At 28.8% G+C, this 25,728-nt stretch overlaps 2 protein-coding genes across 14 annotated transcripts in view; both read left to right on the top strand.

Annotated features, from left to right (window-relative positions):
* Positions 1-25,728, top strand: part of LOC117181543 (disks large 1 tumor suppressor protein) — a 1,257,521-nt gene that overhangs the window by 774,859 nt on the left and 456,934 nt on the right. The window lies entirely within an intron of this gene.
* LOC117181546 (cytochrome P450 9e2-like) lies at positions 3,355-5,470 on the top strand. The gene has a single exon (XM_033374359.1). The coding sequence runs from the start codon at positions 3,389-3,391 to the stop codon at positions 4,889-4,891; it is 1,503 nt and encodes a 500-aa protein (XP_033230250.1). The 5' UTR covers positions 3,355-3,388; the 3' UTR covers positions 4,892-5,470.

The raw sequence follows: 25,728 nt of genomic DNA, 5'->3' as shown, positions 1-25,728 counted from the left end.
GTGACTACAATGTAGACGGGCAAAGCAATTTGCGTGACATTGATGCATGTGATACGTGGCTACGCTACTGCTCTTCGTTATTACCCGCGCGTTGTGGTTTAATGACGTTACCCTTACTAAACCATCCAGGTCTTCGCCTCTCAAAACTGCCCCATAAACCAACCCAGAATGCATTGGAAGCTTCGAATAGGCCTTCAAGCGCCTGCCGATTAGTTAAAGTGAATTCAGGTCGTCTTCGCAAATATTTGGGTTACGTGTTTCTTGCATGAAATTCACTGTAAACGAGAGCGTACTTAAATAGAGAGGTATTTAAGATAGCGCGAAATTACCTTTCCTCTGAAAGCGATTCATAAAGGGACCGCACTTAAATTACTTAGCAGCTCAAGGGGGTGGAAGGGGTCAAAAGATTTTGTTGCGATTTGTTGAGGTAGGAAGGCGAGGTCTTCATTCATAATCTAGATGGAGCTAAGAATTAAACATTTTTAAAATTAAATTTTTTCTGAAAAATATATTCTCCTTCGCTTCTCTGGGAATCGAACGACAGAACTGCTGATTGCCGGCCGGGCTACTAGAGAGATCGAAAGAAGAATCCTTTTTCGGGAATGCATGCATTTTTTTCCCAGGTGTTACAAGTCAACTTTTTCTTTCAAGTAAAATTTCTGATGAAAGTACAGATTCCTTGAAAAATTGGACTTGTAGCACCTGGCAAAAAAATGCGTGTATTTCCAAAAAAGAATTCTGCTTTCGATCTCTCTAGTAGCTTAAGAGAAAAGCGACCGACTGGTAATCGGAAGTTCTGTGATTCGATTTCTAGTGGAGCGAAATAGAAGATATTTTTTTCAGGCAAAATTTAATTTAAAAATTGTTTAATTAATAGCTGTATTAAATTTGAAAACAGGTTCCGAATTTCTGTAATTCCTTGAAAAATTTGATCTGGCAATATAATAACTGTATTTCTGAAAAAAAGATTCTTCTTTCTCTCTAGTGTAGCTTAAGGGAAAGTACCCGGCCGGAAATGGGAAGTTCTGTGGTTCATTTCCCAGCGGAACGAAGGAGATCTTTTTCAGAAAAAATTAATTTTAAAAGTCTTCATCCATGTAGGTAATTTTTGGAAATTGGCAAATGAAATAAATAACTCGCAGTAATTGTACAGAAATTTAATACGGATGTAACTTTACGCGCCGAAGACACCTCGTGAGTGAAAAACGAACCTTGGCAACAGCATTTAAAAAAAATCTAAAGAATTTTATTCGTCAGAAAAAATTCAGGGATTTAGAACAAAAATCTTGCAAAAGCCAGAGAGTTTTTATAAATTTAAATAACTGTAATAAATTTGAAAAATCCCAAATTCAATTTGAAATGATTTTATTTTGTTTGTAAAAGATTCTAGGTTAAACATATTACAAGTTTAAGATTCAGGCCTTTATTTATTATTATAGCTCAGGGAAAATGAAAAGTTGGCCAGAGAATAATTAAGGAATTTGTAAAATAAGGATTTGTGGTAATTCTAATATGCTTGTTAATAATTTATTTGCATTGTATTTTTTTTGCAATTGCTTCCTCCTGAAGATTTTCTTTTTTACTTATAAGTTTTATTATTTGTTTGAACATTCAACAATTTTGTTAAAATGTGATTCTTTTTGGGGGAAAATCAAACTATTTTTGGAAAATTTGTATTTTTAAATAAAAAAATCATTTATTAAAGTAGAAATTTCATCTTTCTTGGATTGAAATGCAACTGTTAGGGTGAAAATTTAACTATTTTATTTAAAATCCAACTATTTCGTTGAAAATTTACTTTTTCTTTAAAATAACAAATAAATAAATTTTCAATTAAAGGGGTGAATTTTCGATGAAATGATGAATTTTGTATCAAAAGAAATCAATCTTCTGGAAAAGAGTTCAACATTTAACTAGAGTTGAATTTTCAACCAAAAAGTTGATTTTTGAACGAAGAAGATTAATTTTGTACAAAAAGAGATGAATTGTTGAACAAAAAATTGAAACAAAAAAGATGACTCTTCAACAAAAAATTTTCATTTTCAGCAAAATAATTCAATCTTCTGTCTAATAGTAGAATTTTTCACCAACCGAGGTGAATTCCTAAACAAAATTATAATGCTAGACTTTTCAACACACAAAAAATTAACTTTTATCCAAGAATATTTAGATTTTCATAAGATTGTAGAAGATTTTCGAGTAAAACTTTGTAATTTTTAAAGATTACAAAATTTTAGAAAGAGTTCAAGTAAGTCTAAAAGATATTTTTGAATTTAAAATTAAAAAAAAATTTTTGAATTTTTTGAAAAAATTGAAAAATATAAAAATAAATAATGATTATTCTAAAAATTTTGAAAGGTTTCAAGAGAATACAACAAAATTTTAAGATTTCTGAAAAAAGTTAAAAAAGATTTTCTGTTTTTAAAAATCATTTTTTCAAAGAAAGTTTTAAAAAATCAGAATATTTCTAAAAATCTCGAAGAAAATCTGAAAGATTTAAAGGCATTGTTTTATTTGAAAGATTTTTAGTTAGAAGCGTAATTGTTTGGTTGAAAATTAATCTTTTTTGGTTGAGGGTTCAGCTATTAAAAATAAGTTCTTCTGTTCTAGTTGAATTTAACTGTAATTTTTTTTTAATTAATTATTTTATTAGAAAATTAACTGTTTTTTTAATAAATTTGTTTATTGAACATTTAACAATTCAATTTTTGGTAAAAAACCTTTAAATAAATTTTGCTTAGATTTTAGAAAAAGTCTATATTAGAACAAAACAAATTTCCTTAAATACATAAGCACTTGTGAAAATTTGAAGAAATTTGGAACTTTTATAGTAGTTTTGCTTCAATTGGGACTTGTAGAAAATATTTTTTTAAAGTTAGTACTTGTAAGTTAATTTTTCTCATACATAATTTCAGTAAAACTTTATTTGATATTGATTTGATGATTTTTTAGATATAAGACATAATTATTTAAATTTAGTTGCCGAATTAAATAAGAATAAATTATTTGTTCAAAATGATGTTTATTTTTCCGTGAGTCAAAACGTAGCATGCGTTACTCATAAACGAACCAATTTTCTTTACACAAGTGTTGATCAAGGATGAAAGAATAGCCAAATAAAGGATTATGTTTTTTTCCTGTCACTGATCACAAAGAGAAACTTGTGGTACGCATCAAAACAGAGAATTGGAGGTGGTGGGAGAAGTTGATCTTGCCTTAGTTTCATTACAGAACAAGTTTTGAATATATACTATATATACACTTCCTACACTTTTTCAAACCCAGTATATTATCAGTTCTCGAAACAATTATTTCGCAGTTCCGACGAAAAATTTAGAAACGAAAAGTTGCATTTGTTCCTAAGCAGTGTTCCAAGTGATAGTTAAAAATGGATTTATTAACAATTATTCTCACCGTTCTTGCCAGTGGATTGGCCTACTATTTTTGCAAGAAGAAAAATATTTTTGATCGTCTTGATATTCCCTATGATCCACCAAAACCTATATTCGGAAGCATGTTTCCATGTGTGCTTAAAAATATGAACATTTTCCAACTTGCTCAAAAATTGTACAACGATCATTCTGAAGCTAAATACTTTGGAATGTACGAATTTGGGACACCACTTATCGTAATTCGCGATCCAGAGATCATCAAATCCATCACAATAAAAAATGTTGACTTATTTTTGGATCATCAGGGATTCACAAACGAAGAAATTGATCCGCTTTTTGGAAAATTCCTCTTTTCATTGAAAGGCAACAATTGGAGGGAAATGAGGAACATCCTTAGTCCCTTATTCACTTCTAGCAAAATGAAGACAATGTTCAACATGATAGTGGAATCTACAGTAAATTTTACCGACGCATTGCTCGAAAAGTCAAAGAAAAAAAATGATATTATAAACCTCAAAGATGTTTTTACAAGACTCAGTGCTGATACCATGGCAAGTTGTGCTTTTGGAATTAAAATTGATTCAATGAATGATCCGGAAAATATATTCTATGTCGTTGGTAGAAAAGCATCAGATTTTGAAGGTATCTTGAGCCTCAAATTTCTCCTCATCAGGAATTTAAAGTTTATATCTCGACTTTTTGGTGTGACTATTTTCAGTGACAGTGTAAATCGATTTTTCAGTGATGTGACATGTTTAAACATAAGAGCGAGAAAAGAAAAGGGGATAATTCGTCAAGATTTTTTGCAAATGATGATTGAAGCCAAGGACAAGAACAATCGACAAATGAGTGATGAAGAAATCACAGCTGGTGCTTTTGGTTTCTTGTTTGCAGGATTGGACACCGTTTCTACAGCATTGTGCTTTATTATTCATGAAATAGCTGCTAATCAAGATTTCCAAAAAAGGCTTCAAAAGGACATAGACCTTGTTTTAGAGAATTGTAATGGAGAACCATCATACAACGAAATTAATGAAATGCCATACCTAGAAGCTGTGATTAAAGAAGGTTTAAGACTTTATCCGCCAGGCGGTTTTGTTGACAGAGTTTGCACAGGCAAATTTGAACTCCCGCCAGTTTCACCAGGAAAAAATCCTGTATGTATCGAACCTGGAATGCCGATTTGGATTCCTATTTTTGCTCTACATCGGGATCCTAATTATTACAAAAACCCAGAAGAATTTGATCCTGAGAGATTTTTAGGCGATAACAAAATTAATATGAATTCTGGCACTTTTCTTCCATTTGGTATGGGGCCAAGAATTTGTATTGGGTACAGATTTGCGATTTTGGAAATCAAAGTTATGTTATTCAATCTACTGACAAGATGTAATTTTAAACCTTGTTCTAAAACTCGTATACCGCTAAAGGTGAAAAAAGACAGTTTAATTTTGCTGCCGGAAGGAGGATTTTGGTTAAAGGTGGAGGCGAGAAAGTAGAACTTGTTTATTGAAATATATTTGTTCAGATAGCGAATAATTTTTATAATACTGACAATTGTTTTCAGGAAAAAATAATTTTTATTAATCAGTCTAATTCTTATATATTGGCAAAAAAGGCAAGTGTGTCATTCTAACCACATAAATAGAAATCGTTTCACGCCATTCAGGAACTCTTTAAGTGAGTTTTATATTCAATTTCAATGAAAACAACTTCCTGGTCTTTTATTAATATTAGGAAGTAAGTTTAACAATTAGATTTATTTTATAATTAATCCATTAAATTCCTTGATATTAGAGAGCTTTTCTTTTATTTATAAAAATCCACGCCAGAATAATCCTTCAAATCTTCTTATGAAATAGTCGAAATCGAGTTTTTCTTTGTAAGCTCTTGGCATCCTTTAAAATCGTAACAGATTAAAATTCCTGAAAATCAATACCAAATTTTAAGATTTGGACACTTCCGGTTCGTTGCGGATACATGATAGACGTGTGAGAAGTGCCAGGGTTGGTTAATTAAGAAGTTAAAAGCAAGACGGAGTGAAGAGAGATGATTTGCTCTCGTGGAAGAGACGATGTTAAAGGGGAAAAAGTAGTAAAGGAAGAAAGTGAACAAGAAGAAGTAGCACGTGTTGGAAGGTAGTTTATGTGGATTTACCGAACCGGAAGTTCGAAAAGGTAGAGATGCCTGGTGGGTGACAGTGGAGAAGAAATCGAGACGGTGGATACATCTGGTGGTCAAGAGTGGAGAAAGGGAAGCAAGTTGTGCGCTTGACGTCAGCGACAATGAAGGAAAGAAAGGTGAAATGTTCGAGCAGTCAGAAGGAGAAAAAGGAGAGTGAGCGCACATGGAGGAACCCGCCAAAAGCGTTCACGAAGGAAGAGTGGTGGAAGATTAGCTTTGAAAAGAAAAGGAAAGAATGGCAGGTATAGGAAAAAAAGTAAAGCTAAAATATATGAAGGCGAAAATCGGCGAAACTATATAGAAATGGAATGAGAGGGATGGAAAAACGGAGTTGATTAGGCTGGAGGAGAAAGAAGAGGACCATAAGTAGGAAAACGAGGAATGGAAGAAGCCGAGAGTTGAAAGTGACAAAAAAAAAAGAAAAAAATGTGAAAAGCAGAGCAAAGTGTATTGTCTATAGACGTGACAGGGTGACAGATTAGGTGGTTAGAGACAATAAGCTAAGTGACAGAGCAGGGAAAAAGAATTGGATAATGTTGAGTTAGTTAAAGTGGTGACTAAAGAAAGAATGTGAGTCTGTAAGCGCCTGATTTGTAAATAATGATTTGAAGCGATGAGGAGTCTATGTAATTTCCGCTTTGTTTTTAGCATAAAATACATTGAGTGAGTAAGAAAGAAGGAGTTTTTGTTACTAATAGTGTAAATTAATTAAAAAATCTCTGATGATTTATGAAAGGATGAATGAGTTATGTGTTTTTTTTTTTATTAAAATAATTAAGGTGAGGGGTTTATTGTAAGCACGGAAAGGAGGAGAGAGTAATGTGTGGATAGGACTCCCATTTCCTATTGATGAAAGAAAGGATAGGTGTAATGATATAATTTAAGCTAGGCTCAGAAGACGGCAGACGTAGGATTACATTTTTTTTAATTGTATTTTTTTATTTGTCTTATTATAATAAGATAAGAGATAAATGATTAATAAATAATTATTAATAAATAAAAAATTATTCAAACACTGATATCCAGAAAAGGAAAAATGAAACCAGTTATACTTTTGGTATCAAACTTGATCAACGAATTGAATGAGGAAAAAATTGTCTTAATTTTTCTAATAATACTTATACTTTTTTGTCGCTTTGAGTCTTTGGAATATTTAAAAAAAATTATATAGTCCTGGTGAAAATGTATTTAAAAAAAACGTGCAGCAATGTGAAAATTGTAATTGTTTTTACAAATTTGTAGCAAGTACATTTTTTTTAAGTGTTCAAATAATAGCAAGCATTTTGATTTCTAGGAGATATTGTTGAATGTTTTTTTTTTTAATCCGGGAACATTTTTTTCAATAGTGTTAGAAATTACAATGTTCACTAATGAGATATTTATAACAAATACGATTTTCAAATTATTGTACTTTGTTTCATTTTTCTTACAAAATCTATTTTTACATATAAAGTTTAAGGGACAAAAAGTTAAACTTTCTCTAGTTTCCGAAAGTTGAAACTTGCAAGCTTTGAATTATATCGGAACGAAGTTTTATTCTTGCTAAAGACGCTGAAGTTTTGAATCGCTTAATTCTTGAAACAAAGAAGCTCAAAAGTTTTCAAATGAAGAATTCCTAATTGTCTTATAAATCTTTTATAATTCACGGAATAAAGTTTGATACATTACAAAATAATGTAGCCGACGTTTTGTAATATTAAATTTCCATCAAAAATAGAATTTCCTTAACTTACTTACCAAATGAAGCGCCAAATATAAGGTTTCTTTAATAGGGTGGCGTTCGAAAAAAGTGGAAAAAAATCTGGAAATCAGCTAATGTTTTTTGTTTTCTTTTTTGTTTTTAAATCCCAAATCTTAGAAAATCCATAAAATTTGTTATTGGTTTAAAAATTGCGGAAAATAATCAAATATTAGCAATTCGACAAAAAAATTGATACCTTATGTGAATTGAATCAAAAAACATTTTATTATATTGATTTCATGGGAAAAAAATTTTTAAGAAGTATAAAACTGTTTTTAAATAGTTTTTAAATATTGAATTATACTTTTAAATATCGCGATTTAATTAATATAAATGTAGGAATTTTTAGAAGACGAAATATTCCTTATAATGAGAACGATTTAAAGCATATTAAAATTGTGTATTTATTTTCACTATAATAAACCAATATTTTTTGCACTTTTATTAGTTTAAATAATTAATTAGTTTAATTTTATAAATGATTAAAAATCGTTACTATTATTTAAAAAATATGCAATTTCCTATTAAAAGATTTTTCTTCTTTTCTGAATATAAAAATACATTTTTATTTCTTCCTAGATTTTCACCCTTTTCGTGAAAAATTACCTTATTTCCCCTTTTTAAGGTTTTGTAGCCCCGACAATAAGGGGTCGGGAAGTAGGGGTAGTGAGGGCATACTGAGAAGGGGAGTGAAGAAATAAGGAGTGAATAAGTAGGGGAAATGGGTTAAAGTGAGGAGGGGGTAAGAGAAGTATGTGCAGTTTGAGAAAATGGGGAGGGGAATTAGGTGAAATTATAAGAGGGTAACTTTCAGAATTGAAGGGCAGTGAGGGGAGGGGAAGTAGGAGAAATTAGAGAGGGTAAGTAGAAGAAATGTGTGTAAGTGGGGGAAAGTAGAGGCAATTATTATGAATTAAGGTAATTAGGGAGGAGAAATTAAGAACTGGAGAAACGAGGAGAGAGGGACGTAAAAGAAGGAGTTTGACAAGGGGATGGGTGAAGGTTTAAATTCGGGGAGGGGAAGTAGGAGAATTAAGAGCGTTACGGGTGGGAAAGTATGGTGGGGGGAGGTCTGAACAACCTAATTAACGTTTCAAAAGGCAACGAAACTCTTTTTTATAGGCCTACTTTGACTATTCTTTTTAACCCTTTTTGAGCTCTGATCCCTGTTATTCGCTCTTTATTTCACAAAACAAACAAAAAATAGTTAAAAATATATAGGTTTTTAAATTTTCCAACAACAACAACATTTACTAAAGGAGTAAATAACAAAATGAGCCTCGAAAACAAATTCATTTTTCAATGAGAATTTCGCAGATATTTTCTTGATATAAAGGATGAAAAGACACTTATCACAGATGTTTTTTGGCCGCGCTTGGACAAGGAAGCAATCGATCTTGGCTTATCGAGCTTTTTCTGGAAAATCAGGAAAATCGTAAGATGGTGTGAAAGAGACTATGACAAGAAGAGAAGAGGTAAACTGCAAAGGTAAAGTCGTCTCATCGATGAAAAGACACCCGGTGCCTATGAAGTGCCAAACCAACTCCACCTCTCGTGCCAAACAGCCTGATAATCCACTGAGACGAGATCGTCAGGGATCGTCGACGAAGGAACAGCACTTAACAATGGGGGTGGTTTCAATGAAATTTAGTCAGCCACCTAATCGAGTTTGCCTCAAGACGTTGTCTCGAGCTGATAGGATGAAAGCACTTTACACAAAATCCTTTATAATTCAATTTCTTAATCCAATTATTCCATTATTGTTATTTTAGCTTTAACTCAAGATTAAGTAGCTTTATTTCCTCAATTTAAGACATTAAATTCATAATAAATAACAGTGTTATATCTTATTAAACATATAATGTTCAAATGCAAATTGCAAAATCTTAGAAATGGAAATAAATACATGAAAGAAAAAAGAATCTAAGGATGCAAATCTAAGCATGCAATTCTTTTCAATTCCATACAATCTTTTACAATACCTAAGCTTTTCTTTGAACCGAAATAAAACCGAAAACTGGCCTTTTTTTAAATTTGATACTCAAGACATTTTTTATTAAAAATTTTTTTATTCCTCAGGGTTTAATTTCTAAATGTTTATTATCAAACCTTTTAGTCTAAGCTAGAACAATTATAAATTGTCATCAGGTCGCAGTATGGCTAAGATATGCATTTTTTAAATTTAACTTATTTATAACCAGAACAATTACTTTAGAAGTTGGAAAAATGGTAAATAAATATTTTTTATACGTATGTCTCAAATAAAAAGTCGATAAATAGTCTTCAAGTATTCTTATTCTTGAAGTATCACTTTCAGTCTTGAAATTATTAATAAAAAACTAGTGCCTTCTCATCAGGATGTGAATGTAAAAATAAACATAAATTTTAATGTTGTAACCGACTGGATATTATTTGTCAGTAGTGTTTTGATTGATTTCATGATGTATTACATAAAGCTTTTAGCTTTAGAAAAGCTGTGAAATTTTATTTTTATTTTTTTTATCTGAGTATTTCTTTGTTTTTGATATTTCCAGTATGCATTTCTCTCTGTGTCTTTTCCACCTTTTTTCCTTTTCCATTTTTCCTTTTTCGGCTTCGTCAATAATTCTATTCTTAGCTCTGAAATTTTGTTTTCGTTTGCTTTTTATAATTAGTGTAAGACTTTCTTTGCTTACTCTTCAAGCTTTTTTTCTTAGAAAAGCTCTGCATTTTTTTTATTTCTATAATCTGTGACAATGCTTATTCGTTTTTGATATTCACAGTATGCATTTATCTCTGTATCTTTGCCACCATTTTTCTTTTTCCATTTTTACTTTTGCCTTTGTCGAAGTTATCAATATTTCTACCCTTGAAGATTTTTTCTTTAGAAGAGTTCTGGAATTTTCTTTTGATTTTTATGATCTGCGTGTTTCTTTGTTTTTGATATTCACAAGTATGCATTTCTCTCCGTATCTTTTCCACCCTTCTTTTTCCATTTTTCCTTTTTGTTTTCTTCAATATTTATACTTTTCAAGCCTTTTCGTTTAGAGAAGGTCTGAAATTTTGTTTTGATTTTGATGATCTAATTGTTTCATTGTTCTTTATAATCACAGTTAGCATTCCTCTCGGCATGTTCTTCACCCTTTTTCTTTTTATATTTTCCCTTTTTCAACTTTGTCAATATTTCTACTTTTCAAGGTTTTTGCTCCAGAAAAACCCTCAAATGTTGTTGCCATTTTTTCGATCTGGATATTTTTTTGTTTTGGATATTCACAGTATGCAATTCTCCCTGTATCTTTTCCACCCTTTTTCTTCTTTCATATTTCATTTTTTGACTTCGTCAGTAGTTCTCCTCTTCAGGCCTTTTCTTTTAGATAAGGCCTGAAATTTGTGTTGTGTTTGAGATTTTTGATCTGGGCGTTTCTTCTCTTTTAATATTCAAAGCATTAATTTTTTCTGTGTCTTTTCCCTCCTTTTTTTCCATTTTTCCTTTTTCGACTTCGTCAATATTTCTACTCGTCAAGCTTTTTTCTTTAGAAAAGCTCTGAAATCTTGTTTAGATTTTTTCGATCTCTTTTTTTGATAATCACAGTATGCGTTTCTCTCTGTATCTTTTTCACCCTATTTCTTCTTTTCTTTTTCGACTTCGTCAATATTTCCAATCTTTAAGCTTTTTTTAAATAAGCTCTGAAATTTATTTGATTTCTACGATCTGGATAACTGCTTATTTGTTTTTGATATTCACAGTATACATTTCTCTCTGTATCTTTGCCACCCTTATTCTTGTTCGGCTTTCACTGTTCCCTTTCTCGAACTTATTAATATTTCTACTTTTCAAGCTTTTTTCTTTAGAAAAAATTAAAAATTTTGTTTTAATTTTTTTGATCTAGTTTTTTTTCGTTTTCGTCATTCACAGTAGCTATTTATCGCTGTATCTTTTGCACCCTTTTTCTTTTTCCATTTTCCCTTTTTCGACTTTGTCAATATTTCTACTGTTCTAGCTTTTTTCTTTAGAAAAGCTCTGAATCATTTGTTTCATCTGGGTGTTTCTTTGTTTTTGATATTAATAGTATGCATTTCTCTCTGTACCTGTTAACCCTTTTTCTTTTTCTATTTTGACTTTTTTCTTTCTCGACTTCGTCAATATTTCTAGTCTTCAACCCTTTTTCCTTAGAAAAGCTCTGAAATTTTGTTTTGAGTTTTATGATCTAGGTGTTTCATTGTTTTTGACATTCACAGTAAGCATTTCTCGCGGTATTTTTTCCACCCTTTTTATTTTCCCATTTTCCCTTATTCACCTTTGCCAATATTTCTACTCTTCAAGCCTTTGCCTTTGGATAAGGCCTGAAGTTTTGTTTTGAGTGTGATTTTTATGCTATGGGTAAAAGTTTCTTTGTTTTTGATAATCACAGTATGCATTTCTCTTTGTAACTTTTCTTCTTTTTTTTCTTTTTTTCATTTTTACTTTTCCCTCTCTCAACTTCGTCAATATTTCTACTCTTGAAGCTTTTTCCTTTAGAGAAGCTCTATACATGTTCACAACAAAGCAGACCGTTCTCTTTGTCCGTCTGCGACTCATAGCGCTCGAGGCTTCCGTGAGAAACCCTTTCGGGAAATCTTGCCACGCGAATCCCTAATAATCCCTGAAAGGAAGCAGACGAAGACGAGAATCGTGAAGCATATTGTCCCTTTCCCCCTTTCCTTCTTTCCACGGGGAATTCTCTGCAATGCATTGTGATATGTTGTTCATGAAGAAGAAAGTCGATTTAGCAAAATTGACGTCTAGGGCGGATTTATTAGATAAGTTGGAAAGAGTGGCGAAAATTCGAATTCTCATCTGTTGGTTGTTTCGATCTAATAAGGGGAATTTTCTTCTTCTTTTACATCTGAAATTTTCTTTAGATTCATACTCCTCCCAGTAATAGGTTACTTTCGAACTTGTAATATTATTTTAAAAAATCAACTTCCGGTTAGATCAGGTGGTAGCACTCCGGGTTTGTAAGTGGTAAGTCTGGGCTGGACTCTTGCTGCCAGATTTTTTTTCCATTATTTATATTCCTTTATTAATGTTATTCATTATTAAATTTATGACCAAGTAAAACTTACTTTATCTCGGCAAATAATCAATGAATAAAAATTTCCTGAAGAACAGATACAGAATTCCAAGAAAAAATCTGTTCTTGAAATTTTTGCATCAACTGGTTGAATGTACTTGAATGTAACTTGAATAACTCAAGTGACAGATTCAAAGCCAATTATCACTGATTCAACTTATGCCAATTCGATCATTAATACATTTGTCATAAGTGACTTTTAAAATAAGTCTGTTTTACTCACTGATGAAATAAGTCATTTTAAATTGAATTTTCACCTAAAAAGGTCAGTTTTGAACCATAAATAGAATCGTCAAATTTTCAATAAAAAAATTTAATATCTAGGCAAAAAAGATTAATTTTTAACAAAATAGTCAAATTTCCAACAAAATAGACGATTCTTCAATTCAAATAATGAATATTGAACAACAGCAAAATATTTAACAAACTAGTTCAACCAAGATGTTGAATATTCACCCAAAAAAGATTAATTTTCAGCCAAAAAGTTTTAATTTTTAATCAAAAATGGTTGAATTTTAAACTAAAAAAAATTGATTTGCAAAAAATGAATTTTAAACAAAATAGTTAAATTTTCAATGAAAAAGATTATTTTTCAACTGAACTGATCAATCATTAACAAAAACAATGAAGTTTTAACAAAGCAGTTCAAGTTTCAATCAATTAGTTTAATTTTTCTTTAATTCTGTCAAAAAGATTATTTTTCTACCATAAAATATTAATTTTCGACAAAATACATAAAGCTTTAAATAATTGGTTGAATTTCAACTCAAAAAGATTAATTTTTAACCAAAAATGGAATAAATAAATTTTCCGGTAAAAAAAATTCACTTTCAACCATAGAAAGCAACGAGTTTTCAACGAAGTATTTAAATTACCTTACCCAGAAATAAGCTTTTAGCTAAAATCATAAATCATTACCAAAAAAACTGAAGTTTAAACAAAGTTACTCAAATTTCAAACATCTAGTCGAATTTCTAACCAAAAAATATAAATTATCAATAAAATAGTTTCATTCTCAAATAATAAATCGTTTCCCAAAAAAGTAATATTTTTTAACTGTAGTTAAACGTTTGATTTGAAAATATTAATTCGCTACAAAAAATGTAATAGTTGATATTTCAGCCAAAAAGATTTGATTTTGAAATAATTTCTATAAATAAAGACAAATTATTTTTATCATTAACGTCCACTCATGGAATCAGTAATTTTGAATGATTTCAACAAATTATTTTTTAATTACGTAATCAGTAACTTGCACTAATTAAATTAGTCATTTTGATTGATCTAATTCGTAACTTTTGATTTGTTTCAATTATTTATGGTTAATTAAAGTAATTTATTAAAATGTATAGATTTAATTATGATTTTTTATATAGAAATTATTTTATTATTTTATTATAGCAGACAAATCGGTCGTTTCCATTGACTGAAAATCAGTCTCTTCGATTGACTGATTGATTCAGTCTGCAATATTGACTAATTAATCTATTGAAACGACTAGTTTGTTAATAGAAATGACAAAATTTTGAGTCAAAACATGCTTGCTTAATTTAATCAGTAAAATTGTGATGCATTGAAATTTCCAGTGTACAGTAGGCTGTAGTAGTGCCTAAATATTCAGAATGATAAAATTTTTATGTTTTCTGAATCTTCTGAATGAACTTTACAAAATATGGAAAATATAAATGCGCAGAAGTTAAATTTTTGTGATTTTTTTATCGATTTTTAATTAATTGTGCAAACGAAAAAATGAAATGATCAGCAATTTACTAGACAGTCATCTGCATTCAATAATTAAAATCGACACACTTGTAATGTACCTAGCAAATCTATTATTTAATAACCAGTATGAATGCAAATAATTTAGAATTCTTAGTTTTAATTAAATTTTTTCTGAAAAAAGATCTCGTTCGCTCTGCTGGGAATCGAACCACAGAATTTCTGATTGCCGGTCGCTAGATTTCCCCTTAAGCTACTAGAGAGATTGAAAGAAGAATCTTTTTTCGAAAATACACGCATTATTTTCACAGGTGTTACGTATTTAAATTTTTCAATAAATCTGTATTATCATTAGAGAGTAACAGAAATTCTTAATGTCTTTTCAGACTAGATGTAGCTATAAATTTAACATTTTTTAAATTAATTTTTTGTGTGAAAAAAGATCTCAAGAAAATTAATGTTAAAATTTTTTAATTCATAGCTCCATCTAATTTGAAAATACGTTAAGAATTTCTGCTATTCTCTGATGATAGTACAGAATCCTTGAAAAATGTTTACTTGTAACACCTGGCAAAATAATGGGTCTATTTCTGCAAAAAGGATTCTTCTTTCGATCTTTCTAGTAGCCTATGAGAAAAGAACCTAACCGGCAATCGGAAGTTGTGTAGTTCGTTTTCCAGTGAAGTGAAGGAGAAGATCTTTTTTGAGAAAACAATTTAATTAAAAATGTTATAATTCATAGCCTCATCTAGTCTGAAAAGACCTTAAGAATTTCTGTTATTCTCTGATGATAATACAGATTCCTTTACAATTTCTCAGTTAGATTAAGATTTACTTAAGAAACTTAATCTTTGCATTTTTTGAGTCAACAAATTTACAGTCAATTTCAAATCGTTTCAATTTAACTTTTTCTTTTTGAATGTAGCTCAAGCTTCAAAGAAATGAGATGCAGAGAGTATTTATGTATCATGGAAGTAAAACGAGACTCTTTGCTTTTCGACTACATTACGTAAATTAATTCCCCCCCCCCCCCTCCCAAGACCCACCCCCTGCCAGTGTATTTTATCTTAAAGGGGCGTTTTCTCGTTTTCTAATTTAATGCGGCGTGAGGAAGTATATATATGTCATCTTTTCACCCCGTTTTCGTTGCGACTTCTTTAAAAGCGGCTGATTGTTATTTGAAGACAGAACAGCGCGAAAAAGTTAAAGAACTTGTTGAAATTATGCCAGGATTTAAGGATCTTTAAATCTGAGTCCGACGTTGTCGTTTTTTCAACTCTTTTTTTAAACGATTTTTCCTACTTCTTCAGCACCGAGATGCTTAATCGATTTGAATAAAAGTTTCATTTTTATGGAAATAAAAAAAGAGAGTGTCTAGCGACCTTGAAAACCCTAATAACATCGAAATTTCGTTTATTTTTTCTTAATCTCGAAAATCTGAAAATCTCCTTGGATTATTCGTTTATAAATATTTCAAAACATTTTACACAAAATTTAAAGATTTTAAGTGATTTTAGAGGACTTCAAACCAATTTCCTAAAGATTTCAAATATTTAAAAAGATTTCAGAAGATTTCACAAAGATTTCAAAGGATTTCATAAAGGTTTTAAAGATTTTGCAACGATTTTAAAGTTTAAAATAATTTTAAAGGTTTAAAAATATTTGAGAAGATTTCAAAAGATTTCACAAAGATATCACGCATTTCAAAGATCTCGCACAAGCGTGTACATCATATTTAAAAGATTTCAAACAATTTTAAATGACTTCACAGAGATTGCAGAAGAATTTCAAATATTTAAAAATATTTCAGTAGGTATCACGAAATATCACAAAAATTTTAAAAGATTTCAAACCATTCACAAATATTTCAAAATTTGCAAAGGATTTTACAAAGATTTCAATAGCTTCAGAAAGATTCCGAAGATTTTCAAGATTTCAAGGATTTTAAAGTATTTCGCAGATTTTAAACTGTTTCAAAGGACTGCACAATGATTTCAGAGAGATTCTAAATATTTAAAAAGATGTTGGAAGATCTTATAAATATTTTAAACATATCAAAAATATTTCAAGGATTTCAAATATTTTGCAAGATTTAAAAGAATAAAAAGTTGCATACATCATATTTAATTCATTTCAGGTATTTTTAAATATCTCAAAAATTTCACAAAGATTTTGAAATATTTAAACAGTTTTGAAAGATTTCAGAACATTTTCAGATATTTCAAAATATTTGAAAATACAGTGAATCTCTTCTAGAGCGCCGATTTTGGGGCTGACGGTGAGTGGGAACTAACTCATTACAGCCCACTCCGCTTTTGTTTGTACACGCTAGAGTGCTCGCCTGAGTGGCAACCGCAGGCCCCGCACTCTGCGCAGCTTCTGTTACACCTACCTGCAGCGCACCGTTAATTCTTGGAAGGGCTATAGAAGGGAGGGCTATTGAAGGGTTTCACTGTATTTTAAAAGATTTTAAAAGATTTCAAGGATTTAAAAGATTGCACGAAAATTTTGAATATTTGACAAAGCCTTGTACTTCAGATTTCAAAGATCTCAAAAGATTCCAAACTATTTCAAAAGCTTTTAAATATGTCCAAAATATTTGAATTATTTTAAATTTGTTTAAAAGATTTTATAAGATTTCAAAAGATTGTAAGACATTGAAAGATTTTAGAATTTAAAAAATATTTGAAATACTTGAACAGTTTCAAAAGATTTCAGAAATATTTCAAATGTTTAAAAACATTTTAAAATACTTTAAAAAATTCAAGAAGATTTCAAGAAGTTCAAAGATTGCACACAAATTTGAAAGGTTTCTCAAAAGCGTGTGCATCAGATTTTAAAGATCTCAAAAGATTTCCATAAGACGCCGTACATCCTATTTAAAAGATTTCAAATGATTTCAACTGGTTTAAAAAAATGTTGGAAGTTTTCAATAAAATTCAATCGATTTCAACTATTTCAAAGGTTTTAAAGGATTTACAATGAATTCAAATATTTTCAATATTTTTATAATGTTTCATAATTAATTATCAAACATTTGCTAATGACTTGCAAATTTTATTTTGATGTTCTACATCATCATTCGGAGCTAAGAAATTTTCAAAGTAGCATTTATAATATTTCTAAAAAGTCCATAATTCCTTAATAATTTCTGTGACTGACGTATATATAATAAAATTCAACAGTACATACATTTTTGGCCGCAAAAAGCAATGGCTATTTTTTAAATGTATAGCAAAAGCTCATTTCACTATTTGATTTACAAAAAATCAAGAGAAAGTTGAAAATTTTTCTTTTTTTTTGTTGAGAATTGATTTTTTATGGGAAAAATTTAATGTTCTACTTGAATATTCATCATTTAAGCTAATATTTTATCGTTTTAGTTTAAAGGTCAACTATTTTGTTCAACCCTGATCTTTTTTAATTAAAAATTCAATTACTAGGGTAAAATTTGAATTACTTTATTAATCATTTATTTTTTTGGTTGAAGGTTTATGTCTATAGTATGAAATTGAACAACTTTGTTGAAATTTTTTTTTTTAATTAAAAATTAATTTTTATATTGCTACTTTTAGTTGAAAATTCTACTGTTTCACAGAAAATTCGTATTTTACCTTAAATTTCAAAAATTCGGATACAATTTTTGATCTTTTCTGACTGAAAAATCCTTGATTGTTGAACATCTTTTTTTCAAAAATCCATCGCTTTGGCTGAAAATTTTACAATTTTTTTGGTAAACCATTATTTTTAAATCATTTTTTGTTGCTAAAAATTTATCTATTTTTTTATATTTTTTGTTCGAAAATGTAACTTGTCTGGATGAAAATTACTCATTTTCGATTAAAAATGTATTTTTTGTTTGAAAGAATTAAATTAATTTTTAATTCGAATCGGGTTATTTTTTATTCCCTTCGTAAAATTTTCTACGTTAAAGTCAGGCAATTTTGAAAAGGAAGTTGTGCGGCCCCATTTTACTGAATTTTTTTTAACACTTTGAAATTTAAATCCTCGTCCAATTTTCTCTAGAAAACAACATATTTCATGGCTGGGAGATTCTGCAGCCTGATTTGGAATGGATTCAATCAAATATAAAAATCCGGGTATTTTATAATTTTATATTACGTTTAATTAAAAATTACAGAATTTTTAATAAAGGAAAAATATCGTAATTTTTAATAAAGGAAAAAATTTCTTCTATTTGTATAATTATTTTTAAATACTGTTCATAACCTTTCAAGACACACATGCAAGTTGGATTGCCATCTTTCAGGCAAGTTTTTTTCTTTAAAACCCCAACTATAAAAATAATGTGGATTCCAACCTTTTAGTTCTATACTTAATCTTTTTATACTGTTTTATCTAACTCCATGAAAAATAGTATTGTATAAAAATTTGATTTCCACGACATTAACAGCTTTGTCAACTAATCCTGCTTTGCCTAATAAAATACTAACACTTTAAAAAAATTATTTATTACATTAGTATCGAAAAAAATTTCATTTTTTATTTTATCCTTAAACAGGAACCTGCATCTGAAGAACACACTGACCTTGCAACCGAAATTCGTCCTTGATCATCGATTATGCTTCTTTCCAAATTTAATTTTTCATTTCGCACTTTTTTATTTCAACATTATTTTGTTTTAATCAATTTTTTAATTTGTTATGCTTTTTAATAAATTTTAAGCATCATTGTGTTTTTGTTTACTTTCCAACTTATCCTTACTTCAAATGTTATTCCTTCGTGGAAGGGTAATGTTTCTTTTGAATACAGATTCCTGTTACCGACATTTATCGACATATAGAAGATTTGAGGGTTGTGTCCGTGCTGAATTAATATGCTTTTACATATAGCATATACATAAACCCACATATAAAGTAATAACAAATTATATAAGAAAAATTTTAATTCGTAAAAATTTACTGTATTTTATGTTAGTGTTTTTTGTCGAAAATTAGTAGTTTTAAATTTAAAAATTATAAAATTCTCATATTATCGTTATTCTTTAGATTATCACTGTCGGTAAATGTCAGTAACAGGAATCTGTATTTAAAAAACTCAGCTCTTCTACTTTCCGTAAATATTCCCTTTTTACACATTTTAGTCTTTTTTACTTTGCATGCTGCATAATTAGTGTCCAAGTATATTTTTTGATATGAATTAAGTTTTAATACATATTTATATTATTTCAAGTATTTTATTCAAAGTATTTGAAGGCTACAGAAATCATGCGCTTACCTCAAAATTCAGTTGACTGAATCGGTTAGTGCTTATCGATGAAAATTAATATTTTTTTCATAGAATTTTAATATAAAATCATAAAGTTGAGAATAAAAGATTATATTTTGTAAACATTTTAAATTGTGTTACTTTGGTCCTGAAAATTAGCATTTTTAAACGAAAGTCATCATCAAGATTCCCATTTCTAACCATTTTAGGTTATGTTCACGTTTACACAGGAAATGGGTATTTGTAATTGAAAATTCTGATATTGAACAATTTAGATATATTTACTTGTTTCAGATTTCTTAGCGTTTTCTTTATCGGAAACTTAAATTTTTAAACAGGAATCATTTAATTATAGTTCGAACAATATCTCCAAGTATGGAAAAGTTTCAGGTTATGTTAACGTGTTTCACAGATTATATTTCGAAGAAGATTTACAATCCTGAAAAAATTTGTGTTTATTTTAGTATTATTCTTTGTAAATTATTAGTATTTACAATATAAAATTATTATATTTTAAAGAATATTTACAATTTTGAAACAACTTTATGTTATAAATATTGATGCGTTTTAGCTGTAATTCGTATTTTTAACCAAATTAATTGAATATAAATCCAATAATTTTTGTTTAAAATAACAAAAATTACAAAGTTCAACAATTTCGGATTGTCTTAGTATTTTTCGTTGCAAATTAGGATTTTTATTACAAAAACATTAGATTTCTAAGAAGATTGACCATTTTTTAACAATTTTAAGTTACGTTGGTGTTCATATAGAAAATCGGTTTTTGTAAAAAAATAATTGTAATTTCAGTAACAAGATTTAAAATCTTTTTACAATTTTTGAATATCTTAGTGTATTTCGTCAGATAATGGAATTTTTTATTTAAAAAATGTAAGATTAGCAGCTTTTAAACGATTTCAGGTTATGTTAGAGGTTTTCACCGGAAATATTGATATAGATTTCAAATAAGATTTGCGAATTTTGAACCATTTCAGGTTCCATTAACATTTTTTATTGAAATTTGGTTATTTTGAAGAAAAATGTCTATATTTTTAAGAAGATTTACATTTATTAATCATTTTTTACATTTTATGTTTATTATTTTTGATTGGAAAATTGGTATTTTTAATTTAAAAAAATTATGAGATCGCTCGTATCGTTGTTTGTATTTTCAATTTAAAAATCCGAACATTTTTCATATAACCAAAATTTAATATTTTTGGTTTTGTTGTCGTTCCATACCGGAAATCGGTATTTTTATTAAAGAGATCATTGGATTTCGAAGAAGGCAAACAATTCTTTATTTTTAGGTTATGACCCCGTTTTGTTAGCAGTAATCGGTACAGATTTCAAACACGATTTACAATTTTTGAACAGTTTTAGGTTATGACATCTTTCATCGAAAATAGCTTATTTTTATTCAAGCACATTAGGTTTAAAAGAAGATTTACATTCTTGAAATAATTTTTATCATGTTTAGTATTTTTCGTCGGAAATACACTCCACGCAATATTTGCCACCAAAAATTTTTTTTTCACGTAAAATATTTTTTTTCTTCTTTAAAACTCAAAAATATTCTATACGTCGTTTTTCAATATGACACGCAAAGTTTTCGAGAATTTTTAAAAAAAATTTTATGTTTATAAAATAGTACCTTTTTCAATTGCTTATACTGCAATATTAAACAACGATATGAAAATTTATACGTAAGATAAAATGTCGGCTTTTTCCTTAACTTTCGAATAAAGTACACTAAAATCCAGTTTAATTATTTGTTTAATAATACAAACCAAATACTTATAAAGAAATAGATTTTTTCAATTTGGAGCTGTTTTTTATATTTTTATTTTTTAATTTTTTATTTGCTATTCAAACATTCATTGCTTCGAAAGAATTTGACTACCCGCTCCCAAATTTTTACCAGATAAAGAAAAACGTTTAGTCCACTCTTTAAAATAAAAAAATAAATAAAAAAAGGTCCAAATTAAAAATTTTCTCAAAAAGTTTGCGTGTTATATTGAAATAAAAAATACGCATCGAATATTTTTGAGTGTTAAATAAGAAAAAAAAATATTTTACGTCAAATAAAATGTTGGTGGCAAAGATTGCGTGGAATGCCCCCTATATATTGCAGAAACGTACAACGTGAAATAAAATAATATTAAAATAATATTAATTTTATGTTTTAATTTAAAAATTGCTTAAGATAAAGCAAAATAATCGGAATCATGTTTGTTTTCTAGTTTTTACTATAATTTTTCGGAATAAGATGTTTCCATTTTAAAAGATACGACATAAATTTTAGAAAATGTTGTAAGAGATTGTGTTTGAGTACAATAAAAATATTTTTAAAATAATATTTGTAGGACATAATAAAATTTTGCATAAAATGCTAAGTATATTTTATGAAAGGCGTAATAAACTTACAAAACTATCATCTTTTTTAATAGGAATTTTGGTACATCGCTTTTTGCGATAGAGATGCAAATTCTAGAAGGTTTTCAGTAACACTGGGTTCTGAGTGTATACTGTATATCTAGGGAAATTGCCTTCCTCTGAGTTCTAAAGGTTCGTTTAAGTTTCCGGGTCATAGCTTTAAGCGTTGGCTCTCTTTTTAGACAACGGTTTATTTACCAAAGAATAATTGTGAAAAAAATGACAGCTAGATACCAACGAGAGCAGATGCGCCGAGCATAAAATAAATAAATTACTCATAATCCCGTTTGATATCCATAAATCACTATTTATGAATTTCTCAATTAAATTCGAAGTCCAATTTTTAAATTATAAAATTAATTAATTTTCTCTTTTAAGGTCATATACCATAGCGTTCACAATTACGCGTCCACTTTTTGATAACAATTTTTTTTTTAGAAAACTTATTCGTGTCGATTAAGTTCTACATACTTGAAGTATTTTTGATAAATAGGGGTCGAGATAACATGTCAGAAAAACCTTCATATTTTCCTTTTTTGACCGACATTCGATTCTCAATTTCCACTCTCTGTATGCTTTAGGAAAGTCAATAGAAAATATTGAAACTTCTTAAAATTAAAGTTTAAAATCTCCTCTTTAAAAAGAGACTAAGAACATAGTAAAATAGTCATTGGTTATCGAGTTATTATAAAAAATGTGGAAGCATGTCCAAGACGAGAATCGGTCCTTTCAGTGGCAGTCAAGCAACTAACGCATGGGAAACAAAAGAGAAAAAATGCAATGCCCGATCTAGGAAAGTGAACGGAAAAAATTAAAGCTTCGAAAAATTAATATCTTAAATCTGCTCTTTAAAATGAGACCAATTATATAATAAAATATTCTTCGGTTATGGGATTATTTTTCAAAGTGCGGAAGCATGCCCAAGACGAAAATCGGTCCGCCGAGCAGTTAACGCTCGGGAAATAAGAGAGAAAAGATGCTTCTCATGCTTCAGGAAATTCAAAAACAGAAATTGAAACTTTTTAAAATTAGATTCTAAAATCTGCTCTTTAAAATGAGACCAACAACATAATAGAATAGGCAGTGGTTATCGAATTATCATAACAAATTTGAAAGCATTCCCCAGACGAAAATCGGTCCATCCAGCAGCAGTCGAGCAGTTAACGCATGGGAAATAACAAACAAAAGGTGCTCTGCCTTCTATAGAGAAATTAATGTAAAAACTTTAAAATTCGCATAATTAAAGTCTTAAATTTTGTCTTCAAAATGAGACCAAGAATGTAATAAATGAAAAAAAATAAAGTATTAAATCTCCTCTTTAATACGAGACCAAAAATATAATTAAGCGGTCACTGGTTATCAAATTATCATACAAAATTTGGAAACATGGCCATGGCAGAAATCAGTTCATCGAGCGGCAGTCGAGCATTTAACGCATGGGAAATAACCGAAGAAAGATGCTCTACATGCTTTAAGAAATTGACTACAAAAATTTAAACTTTGATAAATTAAAATCTATAATCTTCTCTTTAAAATGAGACCACGAAAATAATCAAATAGTCACTAGTCATCAAATTATCGTAAAAAATTTGGAAATATACCCAAGACGAAAATTGGTCCATCGAGTGGCAGTCAAGCAGTTAACGCATGGGAAATAAGAGACAAAAGATGATCTACGTCTTTCAGGTAAGTTAGAAAAAATTTAACTTTTGTTAAATTAAAGACTAGATTCTCCTCTTGAAATTTAGACCAAGAACATGATAAAATAGTCATTGGTTATAAAATTATCGTCAAAAATGTGGAAACGTGTCTACGACAAAAGCGGTTGGTCGACTGGTGACTGTAGTCTGTTTTCTCTTATTTCCCAAGCGTTAACTGCTCGACTGTCGTTTGTCGGACCGACATTCGTCTTCGGCATGCTTCCACATTTTTTATGATAAATTTAAAAACAGTGAATAATTTAATATATTCTTCGTCTTATTTGAAAGAGAAGATTTTAGACTTTAATCTGACAAAGTTTCCTTTTTTTTTCATTCAAATTCCTGAAACGTGCAGAGAGTAGAAATTGATAATGGAATATTGGTCAAAAACGGAGAATAGGCACTATTTATCAAAAATACTTTAACTAGGACTCAGTTGACATAAAATTTAATTAGCTTTGCGAAGGTTTAAGAAAAATCTTTCTATTGTATTTTTTCGCTGAGTTAGTCATTTTTTAAACAGGTGTGTTTTTAATCCGACTTTCGTAAGTGGACACACAATTTCGACCGGTAGTATACCTTGTTCGTAACTTAAAAAAATATTGTATTTAAATCTTAAACAGTAAAATTCACCCAAAAAGATTAACTTTCAACAAAGTAGTTTAAATTTCAATCGTCAAACAAAAATTTAATAGTTGACTTTTTAATCCAAAAAGATGACCTTTGAACAAAATAATTAAATTTTCAACTGAATGATATATATATCTAATAACAAATTGTAAACTCAAATATTTTATTATTGTTTATTTTATTATTATTGTTTGTTTCATTGTCTGTTTTCAAAATTGTTGCAATAATGAATGGCGTTTCTCCAATTTTATAAGTCCATTTAAACCTTTTGTAAAACCTTCTTTCAAGCCCAAAATCCCTTTAAAATTCAAAAAATTAATAATCTGTATCAATTCAAAAAAATTGTTATCAAATTGTCCAAAATAGCAATTATTAGTATTTAATTTACCTAGAATCCTAGAAAAGGAGTAAAGTGTGACAGAACTTCCCCCACCCCCTTTGCAGCTCGAAAAGTTACTATTTTAAACTATCAAGAATTTTATAAACATTTTAAATTAATAAATAAAGCAAAATTTATTTAACATATAATTTCAATGTTTTTATTAATCTTATTATATTTAATGATTTTATTCAGAATCATTAATATTAGACGTATCGAGTGGACACTCAACATTTCTCTTCACAATTTTCCATAGAATACGAATTAATAATTAATTTTTGAATCTTACTCCTATAAGTATTTTTATATGGTCCCCAAAAAACCCCCATGTAAGAGAAAAATTGTGTTTTGCGAATTTTTGGGCCTTAATTTTTATTGTTTTGTGGTATTTTCAGTACAAATTGTTTTTAATACATTTAGTATCACTTTCTACTGATATTTAGATGTTTAAATACATTTTTGAAATAATTTTTCATAATTTATAGAAATTTTTTCTTAGAATAGAGTTAAAAATTCGAAAATTTTTCTGATTTTTTTAACTTGCTTTCAATTTAACTGTTTTGACAAGTCAATAATCAATTAAGTTAATCAAAGTAGTAGTTAAAATTTTTTTTCATTTAATTCTATTTGAACATTTCTAGAAAGTTGCGATTTTGTATAAATTTCGTATGTTTTATCTAATTTGTATTTAGTGAGACAATAGTCGATGCAGTTGTTTAAACAATTCGTCATTATTTCCAGTATAATTTTCTTTAAATGTATCTAGAAATATGCAGGCTTTTTTCTACAATTTTCAACTTTTTGTTCACTTTTCACTTAAAATGAGCTAAGAATTGAGTAAATTTACCAAACAAGTTTGTTTGAACAATTTATTCTTGTTGATTATTTTTGTTTTTATTAATAATTAATAATAATATTAATAATAATTATTATTAAAAATAAGTTAACAAATATGTTTTTAACAATCTCTTCATTTGTTGTGGATTTATTTTTCTGAAATAGAATTATTTATTTGGAATATTCTTTAAATTTTCTATATATGGATCATATGGAATGTAACTTGTACTTGAAGTAGCTACAGAGCGACTTTTTCTTTCAATTAATATTTTTCATCCATTAGCAAATGTTCAGTCCTACCATAAAAAATTATTGCAAATACCAGATAGAAAACTTTAAGACGATTCATATTGTAAATAATTTATAGCTAGGGTTGTTTACGGTTTGG

The sequence above is a fragment of the Belonocnema kinseyi genome, chromosome 10 (genome assembly GCF_010883055.1).
Source record: "Belonocnema kinseyi isolate 2016_QV_RU_SX_M_011 chromosome 10, B_treatae_v1, whole genome shotgun sequence".
Taxonomy (NCBI): Eukaryota; Metazoa; Arthropoda; class Insecta; order Hymenoptera; family Cynipidae; genus Belonocnema; species Belonocnema kinseyi.
The sequence above is the reverse complement of the archived record's forward strand: the minus strand, read 5'-3'. Positions and strand labels throughout refer to the sequence as shown.

Excerpts from the sequence above, each read along its gene's own strand:
- LOC117181546 (XM_033374359.1), top strand. The coding sequence starts at position 3,389 with ATGGATTTATTAACAATTATTCTCACCGTTCTTGCCAGTGGATTGGCC.